At 42.4% G+C, this 25,612-nt stretch overlaps 1 protein-coding gene across 2 annotated transcripts; it reads right to left on the bottom strand.

Moving 5' to 3' along the window:
- Window positions 1-198: 198 nt before the first annotated feature.
- ENTPD5 (ectonucleoside triphosphate diphosphohydrolase 5 (inactive)) lies at window positions 199-25,335 on the bottom strand. Of its 2 annotated transcripts, none has more exons than XM_075753917.1 (14): window positions 24,939-25,335; window positions 19,626-19,903; window positions 18,291-18,370; window positions 16,174-16,317; window positions 15,716-15,791; window positions 14,063-14,098; window positions 13,100-13,188; window positions 10,352-10,431; window positions 8,765-8,826; window positions 7,206-7,307; window positions 6,158-6,298; window positions 5,752-5,808; window positions 4,107-4,222; window positions 199-3,919 (listed from the first exon to the last, which is right to left on the bottom strand). In XM_075753917.1, exons 2-14 carry the CDS (start codon window positions 19,840-19,842, stop codon window positions 3,833-3,835), a joined length of 1,287 nt encoding a protein of 428 aa, XP_075610032.1. In that variant the 5' UTR covers window positions 19,843-19,903; window positions 24,939-25,335; the 3' UTR covers window positions 199-3,832. The 2 variants fall into 2 exon arrangements, with proteins under 2 accessions (XP_075610032.1, XP_075610031.1); XM_075753916.1 differs by lacking the exon at window positions 24,939-25,335 and adding an exon at window positions 21,778-21,911.
- Between the last annotated feature and the right edge of the window lie 277 nt (window positions 25,336-25,612).

Below are 25,612 nucleotides of genomic sequence, written 5' to 3'. Positions count from 1 at the left end.
GAGAGACAGCTCATGATGGTAGATATGTTTTAAAAGCTCTAATCTGTCTCTTTCACTCTGTTCCCTGCCCTTCTCTTGGTGCTTTATTTAATAATGGTGTTTCTCATGGAACTGGCTAGACTTAAGGGTTCCAGGAAAAAAAGAGATGCAAGACAACAGTAATGTCTAGGAAAGAAAACTGCACCACAACGTCTTGAATATTGTTAAAAATGCTTTAATTACTAAAATAGATATTCAAGATATTCTGTCTTAGGTTCCAAACACCAGCCTCCTGCATTAGACGTTTGACACTCACAACATTAAGTGAGCACTCCCCATGGGCAAGATTTACACATACGGTTGACCAGTATCAGGAATTAACATCAGAAAGAATGAAACATAAGTTTTGAACTGAAAGCCATCACTTGTGCTTCTTCAGTCACTCATATTAAGCAGTTCCTGTTAGTGACTGGCTAAAAGACATTACAAAGGAGGAGATAAAAATCAGGGCTGCAAGAAGAACTCTTCTCTTAAAAGGCTGCTTAGTCTTTATTTAAGCTAATAAATAATCTCATTGCACGAGGGTAAGTGTGAAGACTTCACTGGCTTCTCTAAATCCCCCACCCACCTTGAGTAGTTCAGATGTAAACAGCAGGGGCTCGATTCTGCAATTTCTTGCAAAAGAAACCTCTGAGACGAGTTTTTGTTTCCCTTGTGGCTGCAGGATCAGGCCCCTGATAGAGAGCAGCAGTTTTGCTTCAGTTAATGAATTGTGCCACTGACAAATGAAGGCCCTGAGCATTCAGATTTAATGCAACTTTGGTACTGGGAAGCAGAGACTCCCACCTAGCATTTGTAGTACCAGAGTCTGAGGCAAAGAACACAGAAAAGAAACTTCCTCTGCATGGTACCTCTCCGGTTCTAGACTGTCCTCCCTTCAGACAAAAGCAAACCCCTAAGTTTTTCTCAGGGCTAGCATCTATTCAGTTGGCAGATGTGCTCCTGCTGCTTGTTCCTTACGGAAAACATCCCACTTTCCTTTCCTGTTCCACATACAGCCTTGCTGCTTATTGCTCTTTGCCCCAAGATCTAGTAAGAGTTTGTCATAGCACTGGCTCAGACTGAAAGAAGACTTTTGAATTATTAAATTAGCTAGTTCTCAGGAGTAATGCAGCCTGGCTAGTAACCACTGCTTCCTACTTTGTGTTCTCTGGGATACAAAAGTGAATACAATTGTTCACTGAAGACAAAATGAATGTGTTTGCAGTCACCCTGCTGTGCAGACCAGACCATACATGAAGTTTTGCCATACACTAGGAAGGGGAATAAGAAATGTTTGTGGTTGAGAAGAGGCTACAACTACTTTCTTCGTGTTCAAACAGAAGCTCCTAGTGAGGAAGGAACAGCAGTTTGATGTGACACTGAGGAATTTCCCAACATGGATCTCAGAACAGATTCTGGTAAGGAGGAGCACAGGTAGGATGAGCATTTCATGTTTCAAAGAAACGGCATGAATTTACAGCACAGTGACAGTGGTGGGACAAGTACAGATAGCTCTGTCCCCAGCCCTTGGACTCCTGTGGCTGACTGAACTTGTTCAATGAAAAACACGCCTTGCACCCTAGCACCGTAAAACCTGAGATATGAGAAGGGTGCAGCTGCTTCAGCCACAGTCAAACTTGTGCTGCTAACTAGAGGAGGTGGACTAATGTTCACAGTAAGGCAAATTTCCAAGTCTCCAAACTGCTTGGCAAGATTAGTGAGGGCATGAGTGTGCTACTTCCTCCCCTTGCTGGGAATTACCAGTTATTTTCAAATCCAGTTTGCAGGGAAGGTAGCATGAGGGCAGTCTTTGGTTTTACAGGAGTGGGAAAGGTGTGTTATAGCAAATAGGTAACTGCAGGTGCCTCACAGCAAAGTGTTCATCACAAAAGAACAGTGGATAAAAGCTTCCCTTAGTCATGTGAGTAATACCTCTCTGTTCTTATGACCGGGGTAAATTCATCTTTACCTTACACATTCCATGGTGAGTAGAAGATGTTAATTTTTGATGAGCTAGCTGCCAGCTATTTCACAGGGTGGAAAAAGTTGTCTCTACAGCTGTTTCTATTTGCACTTGGAGCCCCAACGTATTCAAGCAATCTTGGATGTTCCCTACAGCCAATTAAAACAAGAAAGCCAGGATCCTACAGCTCGGCTTTCTAGCCTGACAAGATGCTTTACTTAAAATACTTAAAATATTGATCTTCCATTGCTTCTATGTGTTTGGTATGAAAGAGAGGGCAAGATTCACTTTAAATTGTTACTTGAATAGCTTCATGCTATCCTGACAGAAGTCTTGGGCTTCCTAAACAGGTGCAACCCCTTCATTGGATGCACTGTTCCTAAAGCCTTGCTGTATATAATAAAAATAATTGCAGAGCAATGCAGGACTGCAGCCACCACTTTATGGGTCCAACTCCACTATATTGAATTAGAGAAATGCAGTTTAAAACAATTTAAAATTAACAAGGGATAAGCAAAAAGAGACAAGAAAGCAAACCTACTTCTGCTCTTGTTCTCCCTCTGATGCTAATCCTGCTCTCTCCCTATTTTCATCTGTTAACTGAAAAAACAACTTCTTTCACCACAGCACTGCACTCAGAGGAGGCTCCTAAAGAGGGCACAGGAAGGGATAAGCCCCAGCTGTGAAACAGGAAACCACACCTTAGACAAACTGAGCTGGGATGTTCTAACAGCTCACTGGCCCCACAGGTCTCGGGGCTGTGCAATGCCTATTTCCCCTGTGCTAGCACTAGACCTGACTCTTTGGTGAGCTGATTCAACTCAAGTTTGGTGTCGTGAATTGGTTCACCAAAGAACCTGAGGAGCACCAGCGTCAGAGGAAAGAAGGCTGTGGGAGTGCCTTGCTGAGAGCAGAGGAACAGAACTGCCTCTCATGGCCCAGTGACCTCTCAGATCAGCCATTTCATCTGACTGCACCCATAGTTTCCTTGTGGGTGTCATATGACAAGCATTCCTTTGGCAGTGGAGTTTAAAGAGCTGCCACTGCTGTCTAGTTGTGCCAACACAACTCTGTGTTATGACTACGTGCTACATGAATCACGGCCTCAGGTCTGGTGGCCAGATGTATGGTATAGCTGCACAGATTTGTAAAGGGCAGCAAAAAGGAACACAGTCAGGCACACGTTCTGCTTAGGAAATGACTGCTGCCTAAAGAAATGCTTGGCAAGTTACAACCTATGTTTTAGCCAGCACCTTTCCCAAAACCATGCCTAAAGTGTGCTTACAGCAGGCCCCTTCTTGAAAGACTGGAGTCGTCTTGCAATGTATCAGCTAAGCTAAGCTAACAGCCAGGTACTTGGAACGCTGAGGCTGGCAGCATCCAGAGTTGTTTGCTTTTCTCTGAATGACTGCTGATGCCATCTTTAATTTTTGTATTTAACATCTCACAAGCAAACTGGAGTTATGTATGTTTAAAATAAAAGGGGGAAGGGAAATCAGATGTCTGTAGTCTACCACCATATGCCAGGTACTCTGTGCTTCTAGCAGTGGGATGCTATTACAAATGTGCTGGTGAAAGCTGGCTTTGAGCCCCTTGCAGATACTCTGCTGGAGTTTAGGCCTTTTGACCTTCGGAAGGCAGCTTCTGGATCATTTATGGCAATCACAATTATAAATCATACTGTGGCAACTCTCATTATGCACGATGCCAATCCTGGGTGAAGATCTGTTCTACAGCTTTGGTCCATGTTCTGCTCTGTGGCGAACTCCAGCTGAACAACGTACCTAGAGATTTCAGTTTGCTTTCTGAGCTTGTCAGAAATGCTGAAGTCCACAGGAACATCACAGCTCAATAGGTTATCCCCAGAGACTGCAGTAGGTGAAAGGTAGCACCCAAAGTCCAGCTTGTCTCTATGTTGTTCACTTTCTTTGTTAACTATAAAGGAGGAAAAAGAAGTTGTTCCTGTCAGTTCTTTAGATTCATGTGTTGCACAGATGACAGCAATTACATGTAACGACCCTGGAAAGACTCAGTAGATAATCAGCCAGAAAAATGAACTAATGCATATTGATCGATAAGAGAAATTTGGAAGCTGGCTTTGGGATTTAACTGTTCTTCTCACCTGTAAGAGTGTGTTGTCCCTAAATCCAAATCCTTCCTTTAGTAAAGCAGTGATGTAAGTGAGATCCATGCAGAGGAAAGGACTGGCTGAGTTGTACCTCTCCATGTTATCACAGACTAGAGAAGAAAGAAAAAAAAGTATCTCAACAAAATAAAGGAGCTTTTATCTATGTTATACATTTGAACTGACCTCAAGCCAAAGCCTACTAAAACAACCCACCCACTTCTATTAGGGGTACATCTGACACATGGTGTGTGCTACACAGCTGCTCTAGAATGTTGGAGAATAAACCACATAGTACTTCCAGTTTCTCTTAATTCCATCATAAGTACATCTTTTATTACAGCAACATAATCCACATAGCTCTTTTGATGTCTGAATCTCTGCTCACGTGATAAGCGGAAGAGAGTTGGTTATTACTTAGTCCTTCAAGAACTTTCAATGAACAGCATCATTTGTCTTCCTTGTCTAGTCTCCAAGGATGGCTCCAATAATGGACTCCATCTCCTAGGTTGGCAGCTTCTTTGATTTTTTTTTTTCCAATGACACATGTCCAAGGACATGGAAGAGGTTATTGCCCAATCAACCACTCCCTGACTGCAGCTAAGTCAAGATTCCACAGTGGCGAATTTACACTAAGCATTGTCTTCTGGACCTACTGTTACTGCCCTGTTCTAGAAGCATCAAAAGCAGAGTTCACTTCTTGTTAGAAACTGATAAGCAGCATCCTTCTACTATTGCGATGAGAAAGATGAGCATTAACTTAGGATCACAGAATTGATCTCTTCATGCTCTAAAGCTAAATAAATGGTTTGATGGTGTTTGTTAGATAACATCTTAGCTGTGTCTTTGGAAATAAGCTCTCTCAGTATCCGGACAAACAAAACAAACCAAACACAAACTTTAGAGCCTAATCCCCCTATTCAAAACCATTGGAGTTTCTAGGGAGATTAAGTTTAACTGAAAAATCATTAGAATTTAAGTCCTATTTTAGGAAAAACATCCATCCTGAACTACATAATTAAGCATCTTCTGGTGACAAATACGATCTACAAGGATGATCACAATTCAGAGGTAATGTCTTGCTCTGTAAGCTAAAGTTTTACCCACCAGCAGCATGGCAAGATGGGAGCTCTTTTTTTTTTTTTTTTTTCCCACAGGAGGAGGTACAAATCTAGAACAAGCACTCTGGAAAAAATTCAGAGGGAAGGAAAGGAATACAGAAGAGGCTGTCAGACTTAAACAACCTCTGCTCTCTCCCTCCATTTTGTTAGAGATTAAAAAGGATTTAAGGTGACAGACTTAAAGAAATCAGCTAAACTCAGAGAGTTGCACTTTGACAGAAGGAGCTCTTGATATAGCAAATTCACTTTCTTTTGTACTGACATTTATGAACTATCTCCTCTCCTGAACAGAACTGTGAAGCCTCTAACACTTTGTTTCCCCTCACTGGTCTTCATACTTTCTTCTGCAACAGTTACAGGTGTTGGCTAATAAAAGCTAGGTAACATGACAGGGAAGGTATAACTGGAATAAAGGTTAAACAGACTTTTAAAGTCAAACTCACATTATGTACTGCCTATAAAAAATTCATATTTTTGTTATTTCTCATCCCCGCCAGTTTCCCAAGTCTCATGACTATTACCTTCTTTGGCTTTTCTTTCAAAATCTTTCACTTCCAGAACACCTCCCTGTTCATAATCTGAAAGGGAAGAGGTGAGAAAACATCATCATAGACGTGAAAGCATTTGTGTTCTATATCTAAGTTGACCCTAGAGTGCAACTCCGTGATGCTGGGCTAGGAGTAGGACCTCTTGGTAACAGAGGACAGAGCTGCAAGTATCACTGGAGCTCAGAGCACAAGCCTCATCTGCTGGAACATCAAACTGCACTGACGGATACATGTTCATTCCCTGAAGTCATCTTGTGTCTTTCCTCTTTCTCAACACCTTTCCTTTTCCCTGCTCCCCATGGCTCCAGCCTCCAGGGTTCCTCTGTCTACCTTCTGGCTGACGTGCTCATGCATAGTAGATTATCCTAAATCAACTTACCAATTAGGTCGGTGTCAACTGCGCGATCATAATAATAGGAGAAAGCATAGAAGGAACTTCCACGAATCTCATCTGGTTGGTGAAGTTTTCCTTTGACAACCTTGAGTACTTCCAAGTAGCAAGGCTTGAATCCTGTTTCTCCTGCCAGGACAGAGATGGGGTAAGCCAAAAAGGCAGATCCAGGAGATGGAAGAATCAGTGGCAAGAGGATGAAAAAAGGGAAGAAGCAGATATTAAAGCATCAGAAGAAATGAGAAGAGCTTAGATATCCCTTCTGTAATCCCGCATGACTCCTGCATGGCACCTGCATGCAGGCAAGGATCAGCATCATCAAGTGGAACTGGTTAGAGCAGATCAGAGCAGTATCTGAAAGGTGTGCTGCGCAAACTAGTGTCGGTGCATGAAAAGCTTCCTCCACATCAGGCAAAACTCCCATTATTACATTCCTTGGGCAGCAGAATCTCATTTACATTTGCCGCCCCCTTCTAGATAAAACGTTCCTTTCCCTCTCCATCACACTGTAGTTTTACTCATCTACTCCACACACGCCAAATCTGCAACTCAACTCTTGTGTTCCCTACTCTAAAGTAAAGCAACATGAGTCACCAAAGGGTTCTGTTCTACTCACCCATGGTAGCAGCTTCACCCTCTGTACACGGCATTAGGGGTAGTATCTTAAGAAATAGTTCCACAAGTAGGATAAACTTTGGCCTACCAGTTGGTGTATCCTAACAGAGCCAGAGGTTTTGCACTTACCTCAAAGCCTCAGAAAACCCTCTCTTATTTGCATAAGTAACTCTTAATGTTTCCTATAAAGGTAGCATTTGTAATATGAGCTGATAGAGAGTGATCTCTGAGTATGGGGAGTGCAGGCCAGTTACTCTTACAAGCTTCAGATTTTTCTTTGGCTCTGTCAAAAGTCCACATGTAGGACTGGACAGGTATCCTACATCACCCAAGGTAACTGATGGAGTATTTGCCAAGGAAAAACCTCAGATTCTGAAGACAAGACTCATCTTACAAAAAGCAGCAAGTCTCCTTAGTTTACCTTCTTTGTTGCCACCATACCGGTATTTCACTCCCCCGAAGTGCCACTCTGCCTCCAGCTGCTTTGGCAAACAAGAACTGCGGAACATTTGTCCATCCACAGCTGGAATGAAACCAGAGGGGAGAGTCAGGAAGGATAAAATTTAACAGTTATCGATCAATATGCAGAACCAGAAAAGAAGGGGCTGAAAGATCTTCATTAAGGTCTGTAAGCAAAAGTACAGAAATCTGAATTGATGGATGCCGCACAAACTGATTATGAATTAAGGACCAGTCTCAGTCTGGAAAATTTGTGTCCGTTTTGTCCTGCAAGTTGCAGAGCAGCTGGGCTTGTTATTTGTTAATGAGAGATAAATGGTAGAAGGGTATCTGGATAATAGCTGTTCACCATAGAAGACAAGAAACAAGAGAGGAGATTAAACACACAGATACACAAACCCTAACAACCAGCAGATAACCAAGAAAAACAAAGCAACTGGGCAACGAAGACAAAAACTCCTAAGACGCTGTTCAGTTGCCACTACAAGATCCACTGAATTTACCCTTGAAGTGTTCAACCAGAAATACTCTAACTGATAAGAAGAAAACACGATTATTGTGGCCAGCACAGGTCTCACAGAAAAAGCAAACTCCTTACAGAACGGTTGAGGGGGATTGTGGGATTGTGCAAAATTTACCATGGGATGTTTAGGGCAAAGCTCAGAGGCAGGGAAAGGGGGAAATCAAGGGATCAGGGAAGTGCAAGCGTGGGAAATTGGAGAGGATGATAGAAGGCGGCAATCACCAGTAAGCAGGCAGCTGGTCAGTATGCTTTTCTGGCTGAGCCTTGTGACCAATCATGGCAGGCTGTCCTATCTTTTTCTTAAACCCTGTTCCCAACTGGTTTTGATTTGAGTACATTCCAGTAACTAACACAAGTCCATCTAGCTGGCAAGTAAGAGTCCAGAAAGTGGAAAGACCCCAGGTCCTGGCCAGAGACTAGACAAAAGGCCCAAAGTCTGGGCATGAGTGGAAAGACTTAAGGTCTGGGTCAGAGACTGGAAAGGCTCAGCAACGTGAGTATGCATTCAGGTTAGGGAGTGAGAGTGCATGTGATATGCTTATGGACTCCAAGCTAGACTAGTCAGTGAATACAACAGGAGGTCTGGGGGGAACATGGCGGGCCAGGCAGATAACAGAGACACCTATAGAGTGGGCCTGGCCTAAGCAGAAATCCTTGGGAAAAGGATCTATTCATGTTTTTTGTGTTTCTGTGGATGCTTGTAAAGCTGTGCGTTTGTGGATGGCCATGCCTATGCGGTGGCTGTATGTTCCCATGTGTGCATTGCTGGAATTTGCACTCGGTCTCACTGCTGGCTGAACCTGGAAATAGGGAAAAGCAGCTGTCTCACAAGCCAATTCCTAAATAAGTGGTAACCTGTTTCCAGACAGATCTATACCAGCAAAAACATAGAAAAGTGCAAAGTACAGAGGTAAAGACATGGGAAATGGGCTTCTGACACAAGACTAAGTCTAACCATCTCTTCAGAACTCTTGGGATGTCTTATCATATGAACATACCTTCCACATTCAAAGCTCCAAGTGTTGCTAGTCTGGCAGCTTTTAGTCCAAATCCCAAATAGCTGCAAACAACAGACATTACAGTTTTAATTCTTGCACATCTGGTATGCTTCACCCATAGCCTCTTCCTAAATCCTGGAACACCCAACCCAAATTTCCTTCCTCTGCTTCCCACATGTCTCCCCTCTCTAAAACAGAGTTCCCTTTGCCAGAACAATTCCAAGTACCGAAAAATCAACACAAACCGAAGAATTACAGATAGCTGTAAAATGGGTGAATCTAAAACTGCAGAAAGTGGTTAGGGCTGATGTGACATTTCTACAAGACATTGATGAAAAGCAAAAATGTAGAGTCTTAAAAACAAGGGAGAAAGACAGGGATGTGAGGAGTACATGAGGAATAGGATGGCCATTCTTATGTCACACATAAGACTATGTGCTCTTAGGGAAGAACTAATAGGAGAACTGCAGAACCTCCCACTAAACGGGAGCTGTGCATTTTTGTGAAATTCACCTGTTTGACTCCACAGATGACTGCTATACTCATTACAGGCTAGGATGGGAGCAACATTCATGAGAATGCCATTACACGTTGCTGGCTTCAGCAACACAGCTAGATTCAAAACCTGTTGCCCTTTCATTCCCATCTCTGTGCTTGGCTACTTATCCCTTTAATACAAATGTTTACAGAATAATCAGAGTTAAACTAACCTCCAGCTCCCTCATTTTTTAGGAGATGATTTTCAGTCCCAATTATTTTAAGTGATCTAATGGACTGTATTAGTGAATACAGCAATCAGTCACATCGGTAAATGTAAGCAATAGGAGAGAAGGGCTATTAAACCATCCTTCCTGTCAAGTAAGCATATTGTGTAACTGACCGAGATGATAATCTTCACCCCACTAGTAACAAGCTGAGACCAACTCTCCATTACACACAGCTGATTTCTCATTAGACTGTAAGTCATGTAGGTAAACTCTCTGGATTTCACCGCAGACACCTCAGAAACTCGTTAGCTTAACGCAGTAAGCACAGTTGTATTATTCCAGGCCAAGTATCCCCTCCAGTTGGTTCAAGAATCTGTTGTGCTCCATGGTCTGTATCAGCTGCCTGTGGTTGCCTCTCTTTGGTTTTATCAGTCTAGGTTTTACTTTTTGTCCAGTTGCTGATGAGAGGTGCCATTTTGAACTAAGAAGAAAAAAGTCTCAGGAAGGTCCTCTTTCCAAATCTCTGACCAGGTTTAATTCTGACTACTGGCATGATAGCCACCTTTCTGCTTGGTACAGAATACTTGGCTTGAATCCACTAAGAAGAATTCTTTTCCTTAAATATAGTGACTCATTGTGCTTCCTCTTCATTTGACAGACTAATACTCCCTTGCAGTGATATTAACCATGATCCTGGAAGGTTTCCAGTCAACTAATGTCATGTTCCACTTCAACTAATGTTTCAAGCAGACAAGAAAACTAGTAAAAAAGTCACGGTCCCAGCAGCTGGTAACAGGATGACATGGTCATTTGTGGTTAGCTCAGGGGCTGCAGAAAGACTGATTTCCCCAGCGAGGACAGCAGCCTTTTTGCTCCTCACCTGTGGGTATAGAGCTTGTAGGTGCTATTAAACATTTCAAATGAGGTAAGAAAATCCCCAGGGGTTTCCTTCAAAGTTTCCTAAAAGTTAAGTAAAAGAAGAAATCTTTTAGTTTCTATTATGCAATAGAAAATAACCAACTTTGATGTCATATCACAGATACAGCCATAGGGTTTACTGCACATTCATCTGATGTGCTTTGAAAACAACGAACAGTTTTCCAATGGTGCCCACTGCAGAAATATCTGCCGCTTTTAACACTGAGTTCATTTATATGCATCTTTGTGTATGATGTATAATAGGGAAGCGCAACAGATCAGGATGAAAATACTTTCTAATTCAGGATACCTGAATTTTTCAGAGTATTTATGTGCTAGTCTCTATATACAGAGTTCCCATCAAAATCAGTTGCACTAGAAGCACTATGAACTTTTGCAACTCAGACCAGACATCTCAATTCAGGAACTCAGATGAATTAAAAATGTAAAGTAAAGTATAGGCCACATTTTCACCATGTTAAACGTCATGCTGATACTCAAGGAAACACTGTGACCACTCACTCCCAGTCTAAGGGCTGCTCTACCTCCTGGTTTAAGTGCTTTCCTCAAAATTAACCTCTTGTCTCACCACCTCCAGTTTTCTTCCTTCCACAGTCTTCCCTCTGCGTGCACCCCTGCCCCACTGGTATTCAGTCCCTGCCTTCTTCCCAGACTAACTGTCATATTCTTGTAAACCTGAACCAGTTTAGGGCTCATGTACTGTTCCTTTGCTTCCTGAGGTCTCAATCCCAGTTTCTGTCTTTCCTCTGCTAGTGACCTCACTCTCCCATCCTTTCTTGCCCCTGTGCATTCATCAGACACTCTGTTATTTGGGCAAAGCAGGAGAACATCAGAGAGGACTGAAGCTGCAAAGTCCCTGTAGTTACCATTCAAGTAACCAGATACAGCAAAAAACCCCCACCAAACAGATCTGGAATTGTAGAGTCCTAGACAGAAGCCTGCTCAAAGCTGAAAGAGATTTGGCAGTATTCAGCTTGAGTTGCTCCTGAACAAATACAAACTGAAATTTGTGTCAGATGATAGATAGCATTTTTGCCTCAGAGAGATTTTCATTGGAATGGCAGTCACATCCTTGACCCAACACACGCAGACCCTGCTGTATTTTCAGTTCTGTTCCTAAACCTTACGTCACAAAAACTTTTAAAAAGGAGAGATCCTAAAAAAAAATATTTGGAGAAAACAAACTTTTTTTCATGCCTTACTTTCACAAAAATGTAGAAATCCTCACACCCCTTCCAAAAGAGGCAGGCACCAGACAGACAAATTTCATGATTATTACGATTGGTTTTTAGTTGCTTATAATTTTGGCAATAACACCATGAAAAGCATAAGACTACCTTAAAAACAGCTCCACGCAGCTACCATTATATGTCTTCTATTTGCTTGTAATCTATACTTCATTAATGAATCTCTTACTATTACAGTATTTTGTTCAAAATGAATACAAGAGCAAACACGCAACTGCCTTAGATTGTAGGAAGGGGGGGGAAAAACCCCTCTGCAAACCAAAGGGTGAAATCCCTGCTAATTTTGTCAGATAGGAAGAACTCTTCATACTGAGCTATGTATGTGCTTTTTTGTATGAACTTGACAATACAGGTGAGAAGCAGTAGCAAACCCTCGAGGCCTTTTCCTGCAAAGCTCTAAGGAGAAGTTTGAATCCTGAGCTGCAGTTCAGCCTACTTCACAGCTCTATTTATTCGCTGAAACCCTGACATGCAACACCCTTTCCTGTTGGTCCAGTGCCCACTTCAGCAGGTGTTATCAACACAAAACAGAGGGCAAGCCCGGAGTACTTCAGGCTTTGCTGAACAGGATAAGGTTGCACATCATGTTTCAGCATGACCCACCACTGCAGAATTAAAATATCCTGATATGAAACCCATGTGTTTTGCAGTCCCCAAACGCCCTTTGAGAATCTCAATTTCTGTAAGCAAAAAATGTTAAATAAAGGACTCCTGCAGAAAGAGGGACAAAATCAGCTCCACAATATCAATGTACAGAATACCATAGTGACCTTCCAATACCCATGTCATTGTCCCATGCAAACTTCAGACTTGGGTCTCAGTTCAAACTGTTTCTAAAGAGCTACAGAATTCCTGATAAATCCAGCAGAGATGGACTGAGGGGCAGAGAGGGGAATTCTCAAAGAAAGTGAGAAGAAATCGATAAGAAAACAAAGAGGGATCGGCTGTGCTATTATAAAGATGTTTGCCTCATGAGACACCCTCCTCCTCCCGCCTCTTTTCCCCCCCTGCCAAATTTAGTTAGAATCTGCTATCAGACTGGAATGGGAAAAAATAAAAAAAGATAACTCAGAGTAGACACTAAATTTCTTGTAATATGCAAGAATATTTTCCTGGAAATGTTCTACATTTATTGAATACAAAGTAATTATCTGCATTAATGGAGCCTTCCCAGGTTGGGTCTAGAAAACAAAAGCTATTTCTCTTTGGTTTTACCCATTTGCTTGGTTTCTTTTTTTCTTCATTGTTATCCAGGCTCCTTTGTTTGCAAGTGCCTATCAGCCAACTGCTGATGTCAAAGAGAACAGAAATACAGATGTTCTGTACACCACAGATGTTCCGCTTGTGCCAGTGCTGACAAAGCGATACCAGAGCACGCGGCAGTGCTCAGGTCTCTCCACTGGCCTTGCATCCCAACCCGCACACTTGTAACCACTCCTCACCTCAAACCGTGGCAGGAATGTGATTTGGGTTGAGGCTCCTCCCAAGTCCAGAGTCCCAACAGTATGCTGGTTCCGGCCAGACAGCTGTCCTGGAAACAACATCATGCCCAGAACAGCCCCAAGCGCACGAATGTTAAAATGGGGATACCGCATCTATGTTCAAGCAACTGACAAGTTATCCCATTATCACAGCACTACAGGAGGGCTGAGCTGGCCTTCAAAACAAAAAACATCACAGAAAAAAGGTAGGCAAACAGAAGGTATTACGAAAAGATTTATGGGACTTTCTTCCCTGATTCCAATTTTACCTCCAAAGAGGCAAAAGCAGATAAATCTCTACATACCCAGTAAGAGCTGAGAGAGACAAAGTATCTTCTGCAAAAGACTGTCAGGGAGAATTCTGTAACCACCATACAGCCGGTCAAAAGCAGCAAGAGAGGCAGGATAGTAAGAGCAGAACCAGCTATTATCATTCCTCTTCATCCAGAGCAGCTTTTTTGCTTGCTCATTAATCTACCAGAGTACTGATTTTCTTTTCTCTTCACTAGATTGCATTCCCAGAACTTCTCAGAGCCAGCAAGGCTAAAGCACCAGTGCTTTCCCTGTTACACCATTTTAGTTGCATAGTTCACACCGGGATGAAGAACACTGTAAAACCTTGTTTCCCACCTTCTAACAGATTACCAGTACCACTCCCCCATGAATGTTGCAGAAACCAGCTTGCCAGTGCCTCCCAGCCCTGAGTAAATCCTGGCACCTTCTGGATTAAGATGCCTTCTTCTTACTACAGGTGTGCTCTCCCCCGGAACACGCTCTGTCCAAGACAATCCACTGCTTTAGCACTGTGCCACAGTGGGGAGGAAAAGCAGGACATGGCAACCAAGGCAGAGGAACTTAGGGTGATCACCTCCACAGAAGAGACTCAAGTTCCTATTTAGAGAGAAGTTATACAGAATTAACTACCTGTCAAAAAGTTCACAGTGATCCAGGCTAAAATTCCTGCAAAGAGTGAAAAAGGAAAAAAAAAAAGTCACCAGTGAATACTCCTACAGCCTCCTGCCCACCCTCACCACACCTCCGTGTTATTTATTTACCTGGAAATCATTACTAAATAAACCACCCCGTACTTCAGAGATTGATTCAAACTTACAATTAAGTGATATGATCAACTATTGACTCATTAAAATTTGATAAGATAGGACAGGTAGACTGTTTGTAACTTCCATGCAACTGCAGCACGCACAAGTCATGTCTATAATCCAAATAATACACAAGTAACGAGTGGACACAGTGCACAAGTTTCCTTGGACACTTTTCCCCCCTGCAGCATTCCAATTTCTAATCTGAAAATTGCATACACACCGCTCTGTGTTCTAATGTTGTGGCTTCTGTAATTACACTACAGACATAGTGGCAACCAGTAAAACACAACACTTCTTTGGCTCCAGCCGCTTGCTTGACACTGGCATGGTTCTCACCAAATGTAGGTAAACACGTGACAGTAGAAGAGGTGGGATTTTTAAATAAACCTTGGCAGGCTACACTGTGTTCTATTATGCCTCATTGGTCCTGCTCCCTGTCAACACAACACTTCTTCCTACTATACAATTCACCCATTAATCCTAGTGACATACTATGCATTGCACTGTACTTCACCAAATATTTGCAGACTTTATGTTACTTCTCCTTTTCTCTTGGCTGATATGGACAGATTTTGCTCTTTAATCTTCCTCCATTTATTAGTTGTTTAAGTGTTGTGATAATTCTTTTTTCTTTCCTTGAACAACTTCCAAACTGGCAATATATCTGCCATAATGGCGTGTTCAGGACTGAATGTAACATCACAGATGGCTCTTTTCAGGCATCCATACAGGAAGATTATTATCTGCCTATTCTCCGAGGTAATATGTCTGGACATGTAGCCAAAATGTTACAGTGGTCTGTTCTGCACTGCAAAGTCATCACTCACTCCAAACCTACAACGTATTTCACCTTTTCTTGTCTTTTATGTTACTTCCTTTGCTACTTTACTAGCTGCATTTTTCCCATCAGTATATATTTTTTTGTTATCTAATTTTTTAATACTTGCCAATTATCCTTCATTCTCCTCTAATATTCACAATGCTTCCAACTTTAACTGCAAAATTGATGAGCTAATCATAATAGGTTATTTTTAATGCTGATATTGCAGAATTTACTAGGCACTTTTCATAAGCTTCCTAGCTTGCTATATATTGTCATGTAGCCTTTCTGAGGTGGACACCATCTTTTTTTCCACCAGTTCCCAAGAGCAGGCTTCAGCTGGTTAGCCTGCATTAGCCTGCATACTTATTTCTGAGATGAGGTTCTCTTCTGGAACTTCAGAAGCTTTCAGATGAACCTTCATCTGCTAACTCATAAACCTCTGTGTGTGTCTGCCTTTGTAGCCTCACAGATGACCAAATAATCAACACCTCGTAGGAACAGCAGGATTGCATTGTTTCAAAGAGGGTTAGAAACCTTTTATTTTTTCCCTCAGTTTAGTGACATTTCTCTTTCTCTCTCACATTGATAAGATCTCTCTCTCTCTCCCCCCCCGTTTCTGTTGGCTTTCAGTTTTCCTCATCTGAAACATACCTTCATAAGACCCATCCATGATGCTAACACTGTCCTCTGGAACAAGAAATGGTGATTCCTCAAAGACTTCTCTCACCTGAAGAAAGAAATAATGATTAGATTCCTTGGTCTTAAGAGTCTTGTTCTGCTCTGAGGGTGACAGAGAAAGTTTTCTTTTTCACAGCACTAGAAAATAAGACAAGGGTATGGAGTAGACAATATTCTTCCTCTTTCAAGGGCCAGGAAAGACAGAAAGAAGGATTGTAGGTCTCTCTCCCCATGCCTTCTATCCATATCACAACAGCAGATTTCAGGACCACACAAGAAAGCCTGTATAGTCTGTGAGTTTCATACTATCATGGGATTACAGTCACTTTTCACAGGTGAAATTCTCTTATGCTAAATAGAATGGAGAACCGAGTCATGAAAGATGAAACAGGGAGAGCAATACTAGTGCATCCAAAAGATCTTAGTGTTACCTTTAAAAGCAGAGCCTGAGCTTTCTCCTCCGACAGCAAGCGCAGTCCGGCTGTGGCTTTTAACACTACTGGGGTCTTCTTCCAGAGATGAGGTGGCACAGCATCTATGGCCATGTCCAGCAATTTTCTGACAGTTTCAGCACCCTAACAGGAAAAAGATGTTTTTCTTACAGTTTCCTTCCACAGGCCTCCCAATTCCCCCTCAACACTAGTGAAACCAGCATTCAGTAGCAGAAGATACCTCACCCACACCCAAGATAAGTGTAAAAACTGTGCTAGACATCTCATAAGAACCTTAAAGAGAATGCCTGCATTGGAAGGAAGGGTGTATTCAGAGATAAATCTTAGGTGGGAGAAACTTCATTGTTTGTAGAAGGTATTTTTTGGAAAGGATGGAGGGAAGTGAGGGAACTGATTACCTGACAAACCTAAACATCTTGCAGTATGATGAAACTAAATGGTGCAATTACTGACTGAAGCTACCAAGGTCAGGGTGAACGTCTGTAGATTTCACTAAATAATATAAGAATATAAGAATATAAGAATCCTAAATGTGTCCATAGCAAGTAGCATACTGCTGGGCTCTCAATTATTTAAACTGCTCTAACAACTACAGTTTGGCATTAACAATAAACATTCTCCTGCAAAATTTCTAGAAATTTCTTTTGGGGTGAGTTGTTCTCCTCTCCTACCAACAAACAAGACGATTTAGTGAAATCATAGGAGATTTCACCAAAGTTTAAAAAAATCCAAAAGCCATTCACTCTTCTATAAAGTTCCACACTCAAATTCCTGTATCTCTGAATGCAAGTGAGGAAGATGAGAAACCCGAAACTTCCCTAGGCTAGCCCCCAACTCCAAGACTGCTAAAGCATGCAAGGTAGAGTATCTAATCCATCATTTCTCTGGCACCTCCTTTAGCTTGTGAAACAGCTCACTGTCAGTGCAGGGGATGTGGAAAATGACAGCTTACTTCAGGACTGGTGCTGTGTATCACAACAACAGGATTGTTTTACTGCTCTCTGCTCTGTTGCTCATTTCTGACTTCTGATCCAATAGAGTGGCATGGAATGAGTGTACTGGGTACAAATTCACAACCACCCCCGTTTGAAAATAAAGAGGATGGCACCGAACTTCAATTTCTTATTAAAATTATAAATTCATATGTTAATTAAGACATCTGATTGTGGAAGATGGAACTGTCCAGCTGTGTTTTGAAAACCTCCATATATAAACAAAACGAGTCCTGAGGCAGTAGAAGAGTAACTGCCTGTACCTAACTCATTATTCAGCTAAAACTGTAATCAAATATTTGAACGGGGCATGACTGAAGCAAGTCCTACATATCACCGAGCACTAGCTTCCAAGCCATGATTCCAAAGATAACAGCCAAGAATCAAAACAAGTAAATTATTGGAAGTCAGATGATAGAAGCAGAGAATACACTTAGAGAAATATTAAGGCCTGACTTAACCTGCTAAATGCATCTTTATTCTTCACCTTCTCCATAACTTTTTAACAAAAATTAACTTTTGTACATCTGAGTATACACACAAAAATAATTAAACATTTTTAGGAGTCAGAGAAATGAACCATGTATGCTTGTCAGTGTAACTTGACTAAAAAAGAAAACCCCTGCAGTCTTAACCCCTTACTTCTAAACTAAACAAATCAAACCAAAATACGCCCATTCTGAACTGTGACCAGCACTGAAAATTTCAACCAAAAGGAAAAACTAAGAAATTATTAGTAAATGAGACAGGAGTCTCATATTTACTCATATTGGGGCACCTATAGGGGAGATAAACATTGAATATGGATGCTGCTAGAGCCAAAAAAATCACTCAAGGCATATAGTCTAGTTGATATATAGCATTTACGCAATTAATTAAGCTATTGTTCCACTGATGAAATATGTAAAACAACAGGTCCCTTTTCACTGTGTGGAAATTAACTCACAAAAGTAGAGCAACAGGTTTAGAGAGCCAGTGGTAGAAGCTTTACATTTGTTCTTGACTCTCTGCAATTACAATTAGTAATACTTGAACTGCTTAGTGGAGTCCAACTGATATTAGCAGAAGCAAGACCAACTCACGGGGAATGAAGGAGAGCCTTACCTTTTCAGGCTGATCAGCATATGCAGAAAGACCTGGCTTCACAGACTCAAAGATTTCCCCTTCCAACTCTGGAAGGTTTTCTGCACAAACGAAACATCACATGAAAAAGTGAACAACTTGAATCTTTTTCTTTAGTTCCAAAAAGGTTGCCTGCAACCATGTAAAGTGACTGTCCTTGATTTCCCCTTGCAAACAATACTATCCCCCCCCCCCCCCCCGCCAAAACAAGCACTGCTCTTTCACTTCAGGAACATATTTAACAGAATGTTGCCCTTGTATCCTCCAAGTTCACAATTAATTTATCAAGAACACCTTGATATAATTAGAAGTACGTTCATTTTGCATTTGTGAACTACAATGAGTTACAGCAATGTAGTATGACTGTTGCCTAATCTTAATAAAGTTTCTTTCCCTTTCTGTCCCCAAGCTAATTGTGAAATATTAATTCATACGAAGACGCACACAGTCAACTCCTGATTATCCTTAGGTGATTCATCCAACTCACAAACACAGAACAGAGCTGACTGGGCTCAAACATTTGGTTGCAAAGGCAAACAAGTGTGACCATTGCTCCCACAGCAACTTGGGTCTAGAAGTTATCCCTGTGTATTGCATATTACAAGTCAGGCTGAGTCCGCCAAAGCTGGATGTTGTACCAGTCCTTCCAAACTAAGGTTGAAATCACATGAAGCCACAAGAGCTTATTAGCCAAGTCCCATCAACCAGCCTTCAACCTTTGTGAATTTGCTGGCTCGCTGTACCCAAGCTAATTCACCCTCTTGAATCCTGTTGCATGCGCAGCTGGCTTGGGTACCTCTGCACTGTGTCAGAAGCAGATATATACTGGAGTGTGGTGCATCTGTGCACAGAAGTGGTCCTGGAAACGGCTCAGACCTTCGCGGCTTGTAACTCTTTAATTTACTGATTTTAATTTGCTATGAAATGTGACATATAAACATATGCAGAATTTAAGTATCATCTCTTTATATAATTCAAGGTAACATGCAACTTGGCAAAACCAGTGTAAGCCTCTTTCCAACTCAGTGAGACATTCCTTTAAATGGCTACATAGGTGAAAATCTTTAGAAGTTCAGAACTCTCCAGTATACCCAGAATTAAACATCCAAGTTTCAAAAGATCTACAAAAGAGATATTTTCACAGCAAAACACCACCCCAAATGGACAATAATCATTTGCTGGGGGACTATTTGAAGGACAAACTGCAGAAATCTTCAGTTGTTCCTAAATGCTATGCTGGGGGGAAAAAAAGCTCTTTTGGGAAGCTGGAACTTGAGTCAACACACTCCAACTGCACAGACTAACACGGGGTCTTACCTAGGCTCTTCTGCACAAAGGTGTAGATGTGAATCCGGGTTCCAGTGCTTCCTGCATCAAACATTATGCCATAAAAAGTGTTGGCTTTGGCATTTATAGGGCACACATTAGGTGGAAAGAAATCCTGAAACCACATCTCCCTGTTTGAATGGGAATGAACAAAGGACAAAGAGGAAAATGCCAGTGCTAGAAGGATAGGGAATCTGGAACATGCCATCCTGCCAGGACCCCTTGAGGCAGTCAAGTGTGGATCAGCAATCACAGAGTTGCAGTAAGTTCTGTAGAAAAAAAAACAAAAAAAAAAAAACAGAACAGGAATGGAAATTACCAAGAGCCCTCTCCTTAAAGAGTCTGTAGAAAAAAAAAATTTAAAAAAATCAGTCTGTACACATATAATCTGCCCTTTAGATGCTTTTCAACACCTCACACAAAAGATAGATTTACTGCACTTAGTGCTACAACTGTATCTAAGTCATTTGTTCTGTCAGAGTGAAGGTTTCTCCATTTTCCAAATGCGGAAGAGTTAAAGTAGCCTGCTTCCCAGTATTTCTAGTTTTGACTTTAGACATTTTTTTCTCTGATTTGGCTTGAAAGTTCTCAACATTTACAGTCTCCAGAACCTCCAAAAAGCCCAAATGTTATCTGAAAAGAAGCATCACTAAACGGGAGCTCAGGGCAGAACTGCTTTGCCCTAACATTTACAGACATGAGATGCTGTGGCAGAACACAGTGTTATTCAGAGTCACAAACAAAGAGAATTTCGTCTTGCGCTAAGAGCAGCTGCTGGGAAAGATCAGCACACAGACAGAGCGATGGCATATCCTTCCAGCAGCATCCTTGTCCCCAAGAAAAGTCTGTGCTGCACGAGAGGGACTGAACTGTAAAGTCCACTTGGGCTCTGCCTCTCAATATTTTTCATACTTTTTCCATCTTCATGTTGTTTTTTCATTATTTTCTCCTGACACAGTTTTCATTTTGAGAATTACAAAAAACCCCAACAAAACCTCACCACACTCCCACATCTAGACCAGTTGCCCTGAACACTCAGGTTGCTTACACAGCTTCTAACAACACCTGCTATAAGCCAAGGCCCCAAAGTTGTCTGATGCAGTATAGGATATCAAGATACAACTACAACTCCTCCCTGTTAACACGTATGTCTTTGCGTATATTTTTTCCTAAGAAATACTAATAAAGGAAAGATATGGGCACAGACATTATAGGTTTCATTAGGTGCCCAGGTAAAAAGGAGCATAATATACAGCTATCTTTCTTATTTGCATTTTAACAGCAGAAAAGAGCATGTGGCCAGATGCCCCAGCATATGCAGTATCACCTGCACTGACATACACACAGCACTCAGCATACAGAAGGTGCAAACAGGTCCTTGTCATTCTCCAGACACTTGGTAACACATCCATCCGCCCACAGCACTGAATATTCTACTTCGTACGTCTGTTCATCTGCTCCGCCCCAGACCCTCACCCACCTCTAGCCCTTAGATTTGATTGTATTTTAGCGATCTGCTCAGCCCCAATATGTTCATTCTCTCAAAATCTTTATTTGCCGTCTCTATCCTACATTTATTCATTCCTAACCCAAACCTCTCTCCTTTCCTTTCTATGTGAACCAGACACGGCCTCTGTTTCCACACACCTTTCTCCCACGCCCAAAGATCTCACTTATCCTCCACTACCTTTTATCCCAGATTTAGCCCTCGTATGACTTTTAGTATTACCATCCTTCACCTTTGTCCCCAGTTACAGCAAAGTGAGATTAACTTTTACCCATTCTCAATACACAACGTCACATTGGGTCATTCCTCAAGCGCCCCTCTAACTCACGCAAGCGTTCAGCTATCTCTAGGGCAAACACAACGCACAGCCCACTGCAGAAGGGTAGCCTTGCCTGTCTTCTGTGACCTTTATTTGTATCCTCGCGTTCTTAGTAAACACAGAGCACCGAGAGCAGAAGCACAAGCTCTTGATCCGCTCTGCCTTAGAAGCACATTCTGAGAAGAGGAAGAAGTGAATTTACAATTCCACCAACGGGCAATAGCACTGGCCGCCCTCTGTGACAGATCAACGCCAACTGTAACAGTTTCTAAAGCATTCACATTTTATGTGGAAATAAGTAAAAACTTAGTCTTAACCTGTAACAACTTAAAAGTACCATCCTGAACAGAGTTCACAAAAAGTGCTGAGCTGTGTGGCAGCTTCATAGCCGTGGATTTGTACTAAGATGCAGCTGGCATTATCCACGTTTGCTTCATCACTGCAAGGAGGTCTACTGAACATCCAAGAAGCTGTGCTGTTTTAACAGAACGTAAGCCGCATTAATGAGTACTACCTTCCAGCCAGTGAGAAGAGGTGGTATTATTCTCATGCAATGTAAGGATTTTGCTTACCGAACAATCACAAATACAACCCAAACACCTGCCTTAAGAACAAACTCCAGAGTCCTATTACAAACGACACGTGACACTTACGCAAGCCTCAGAGATCTGAAAATATCTGAGCAACTGCTATCATTAATACATTTTTCTTGCCAGATCTACTAGTGGATGAACCTTAGTTTCCCATGAAACACTCCCTCACTAAACTTCTCTTCTCTATGCTTTCTCAGATATCTACGACAATTTCACTTTCCGTTCTCTACTTCTCCCCTGACTTTTTTCCTTCCCACCTTTATCCTCATAAGGACAAAAAAAATAAAACTCAGGATTTTATTTTCCTTCTCCCTTGTTAAGGATGAGAAAAGCACACTGAGCCTCCTCGATGAGTGATGCAGACCATTTAACCAAGTGCCCTACCAAAAAAAGTGTCTACAAGAAGCAGAAAAATAGATGAGTTTAAGAAATCAGAGACAAGAGAGGGAAACGGGCAGAGCATAACAGAAATGGCAATGGAAAAGAAATTTGGAAAGAGAGGGTTGGAACAAAGAATGGATGAAAAAAATGAAGGCAGAAGTAGACAGAAGGGAGAGATTAGAAAAGGAAAGGGAGAGAAGGGAAAATAAAAAGAGCTCCTCTTAAACAACTTAAAATCCTAGGATGGATAAAATGAACAGCAAACAAAAAGGAGAAAACAGGGTAACAGTAATATGAGCACAAGTTCATTAATATAAGCAAGCAGTTCAGCAGGTAAAACGCACAGGTCATCGTCAGTAGGCTCCAGTTACTGCCTTTATTAATGAGCAGTAATAATCAACATCAATTGCGAATAGGTTAGGCACACACCTGAAGCAGGATGGAAGCAACAGCTATTTCACTCCAGAGATTCCTAATGAAAACCACTTCGGAGCACTGCAACAAGAGACACTGCGCCTGCACTTCTTCACCTTCGCTTTCAGCTAGTAGGAGTGGACTACGTATCAGGCAAATTATAAGATCACGGAGGCACATAAAATATCAGTCGAGTTGCTTTATTCAAATTTCAGTTTATCATTGCTCAATACAAGCAGTGAAACATGCTCAGATAATTACATGGGATGAATTTCAAGAAGTTGAAAGTTAACAGAGTTTGACAAGTTAGTAAAACATTGACACAAACATTATGGGTGACCTCTACAGCACTGGCCTGAGTCCAGTGACACAAGGTAGAATGCTCATTTCCCAATGCAGAGAAATACATGTAAATATCATCTGTATAAGGCAGATTTTAGATACTAAGCCGAGAAAGTTGAAGCACATCCAATACAAAGATTTGGAAGCTGCACAGACTGTACATTCCAAAAATACTGGGATGCTGCATAGAGACTGCCAAGACTGAAAGCATGAATAGCAAGAAAGAAAAAAAAAAAAAAAAAGACAACAACCCCCCCCCCCCCCCAAAACCAAACAAACTCTTCTTTAACAACAAAAGTAAAAACAATGCCCAAATAATAATAAACCTTAAGACAGCCAAACACAACCTTACTTAGAGTTTACCATTCACAGAAACGGTAATTTTCAAGACAAGAAATTCTCACCCACATTCTTCAATATTTCTGACAAAAGAACATGGAAAACTCAAACCACAGCAACAGGAGCATCTCGCTGTAAAAAGGAGTCTGTCTGTCCTCAGGGGAAGGAAAAGCAGTGTACATGAGATACACAAGAATTTCCTTTCTGTTTTCTAAAACATTATTGGGAAATATTTGGATATGAAGAAAAAAATTAGAAAATAATTAGAAATATTTAAGATACATAAATATTTAGGCAAATATTTTAGGAAACAAAATAGATTAACCATGTAATTAATATTGTTATTTATTGCTGAAGCACAGCAAAAATAATTCAGAATAGAAGGTCTATTTTCTGCACTAAAGCAGTAACAAGATCTACCTCCACTTTCACACTTAACACCCATGATTAGACAAATGCATTTTTACTTTTTTTTTTTTTTTTAGAGAAACAAAAAGTTTCTGGACTTATTTTTACCTAGTAAAAAAATGCTTTCTTGATTGTTTTGACAAAAATGTAAGCTTCTTAAAAGTACACAGTTTAAAAATCACAACAGAAAAAATAACTGAATACATTGGCAGCATTTCCCAGCATTTCCATAAAGATAATGGCACAGCTTTCTTTGCACATGTGCATTTGGGGTAAAATTCTGGATCTAGAGCTTTAAACGCTAGGGAAAAAACCCACAAAACAACAACTCGCAAACATGCATTATCAGCAGTTTTAATCTTCTTTTTCCCATACTGAGGCTCCAAATACACATTATTTATTTATTCTCATTTCTAGCCAAGTGGGTTTTCAATTTTCCTTTTTAATTAGACGAAGGCAGCTTTCCAAGAGACTGCTGTGTTAGCGTCGGCCTCCTGCGGTGTCACTGTTAGCGAGCGTCCCTTCACAGCTGTGTAACTGCACACCTCCAGGGGCTGGAAATAACATCTTTTATTGGACCAACCGGTATTCTCAGAAAAGAGATTTGTTGGGTGATGAGAGATTTTGCCTCAGTCTCAGCCAGGGGAGAACTCCAGGGCAAAATTTCAGCGTGACGCTGCTAGCTGCGCACCTTGAAAGCGTTCACCAGAGCTTCGCCAGGAATCGTCTGGAGACGGGAACCCTCACGCCCCCCGCCCAAATCTAACTACCGTCAGGGCTGTAGGTTTACTAACTCTTACACGCCTCAGCGCCGAAGCATTCTCCCTTTCCCCACGTCAAACGGCTGCAATCCAAACGCCTACACTGAACACGCCCAAAAATACTCCCCTACCTGCACTTTCTCTGCCCAAGCAAAAGTCTCCGCGGCTCCTCCCTGCGCCCCACCGGCGGCGGTAAGCACGGCCCTCGGGATCCCGCGGCTGCTTTCCCGAACCCCGTACCGAGAACACTCGCCGAAATACTTGTTTCTTCCTCGTTAGCCACCCACAGTTGTGACTCGATCAAGATAGCGCGTCCTTCTGCCCGCCCCGGGCGGCAGCGCCGCGGGAACTAACGGAAACGCTTTCAAGGGTCTCACGCCGCTCCCTGACACCTCCCCGGCGTCACTCCCCAGCGGAGCTCCCTCCCGGGGCACCGGGAACAGCCACGGGCCGGAGCCGGGGCGGGGGGGGGTGGTGGTTCGCCAGGCTCGGAGCGGCTCTCTGCCCGCTCCTCTGCCGCAGGACGGCGGCAGCCCCGAGCGGGCCTCCGGCAGCCCCCGCGCTCCCGATCCCGGCGCCCTTGGCACAGGGCGGCGGGCAGGGGTGCGGTTTCCATGGCAGCGCGGCGCCGTCACACACCTCCACACACACACGCATACACACACCCCCCGCTGCGCGCGCTCACCGGTCGCTCGGAGCGCTGGCGGCGCCACATCTCGCCGGCCCTGCGTGTCACGTCAACGCACCCACGTGACGCGCCCGTCGCGTGAGTTGCGCGTCGCGTGAGGGCGCCGTCCGGTTTCCATGGGAACGGGCCGCCGCGCGCTCCTCTCTTCGACTGCGGCGGGAGCGTGAGGGTCCCGAGGCAGGCGACGCGCCAGGCGAACAGGCGACGTGGCGGCCGGTAACCGAGG

The sequence above is a fragment of the Balearica regulorum genome, chromosome 5 (genome assembly GCF_011004875.1).
Source record: "Balearica regulorum gibbericeps isolate bBalReg1 chromosome 5, bBalReg1.pri, whole genome shotgun sequence".
Lineage (NCBI taxonomy): Eukaryota > Metazoa > Chordata > Aves > Gruiformes > Gruidae > Balearica > Balearica regulorum.
This window is presented reverse-complemented; position numbering and strand designations above follow the sequence as displayed.

Coding starts and splice junctions, on each gene's coding strand:
- ENTPD5 (XM_075753916.1), bottom strand. CDS start 21,800: ATGGTACTTTTAAGTTGTTACAG. Junction 10,432..13,099: donor CATTCCTGCCACGGTTTGAG/GTGAGGAGTGGT, acceptor CTTAACTTTTAG/GAAACTTTGAAGGAAACCCC. Junction 4,223..5,751: donor TGAAAGAAAAGCCAAAGAAG/GTAATAGTCATG, acceptor TTTCTTCTCTAG/TCTGTGATAACATGGAGAGG.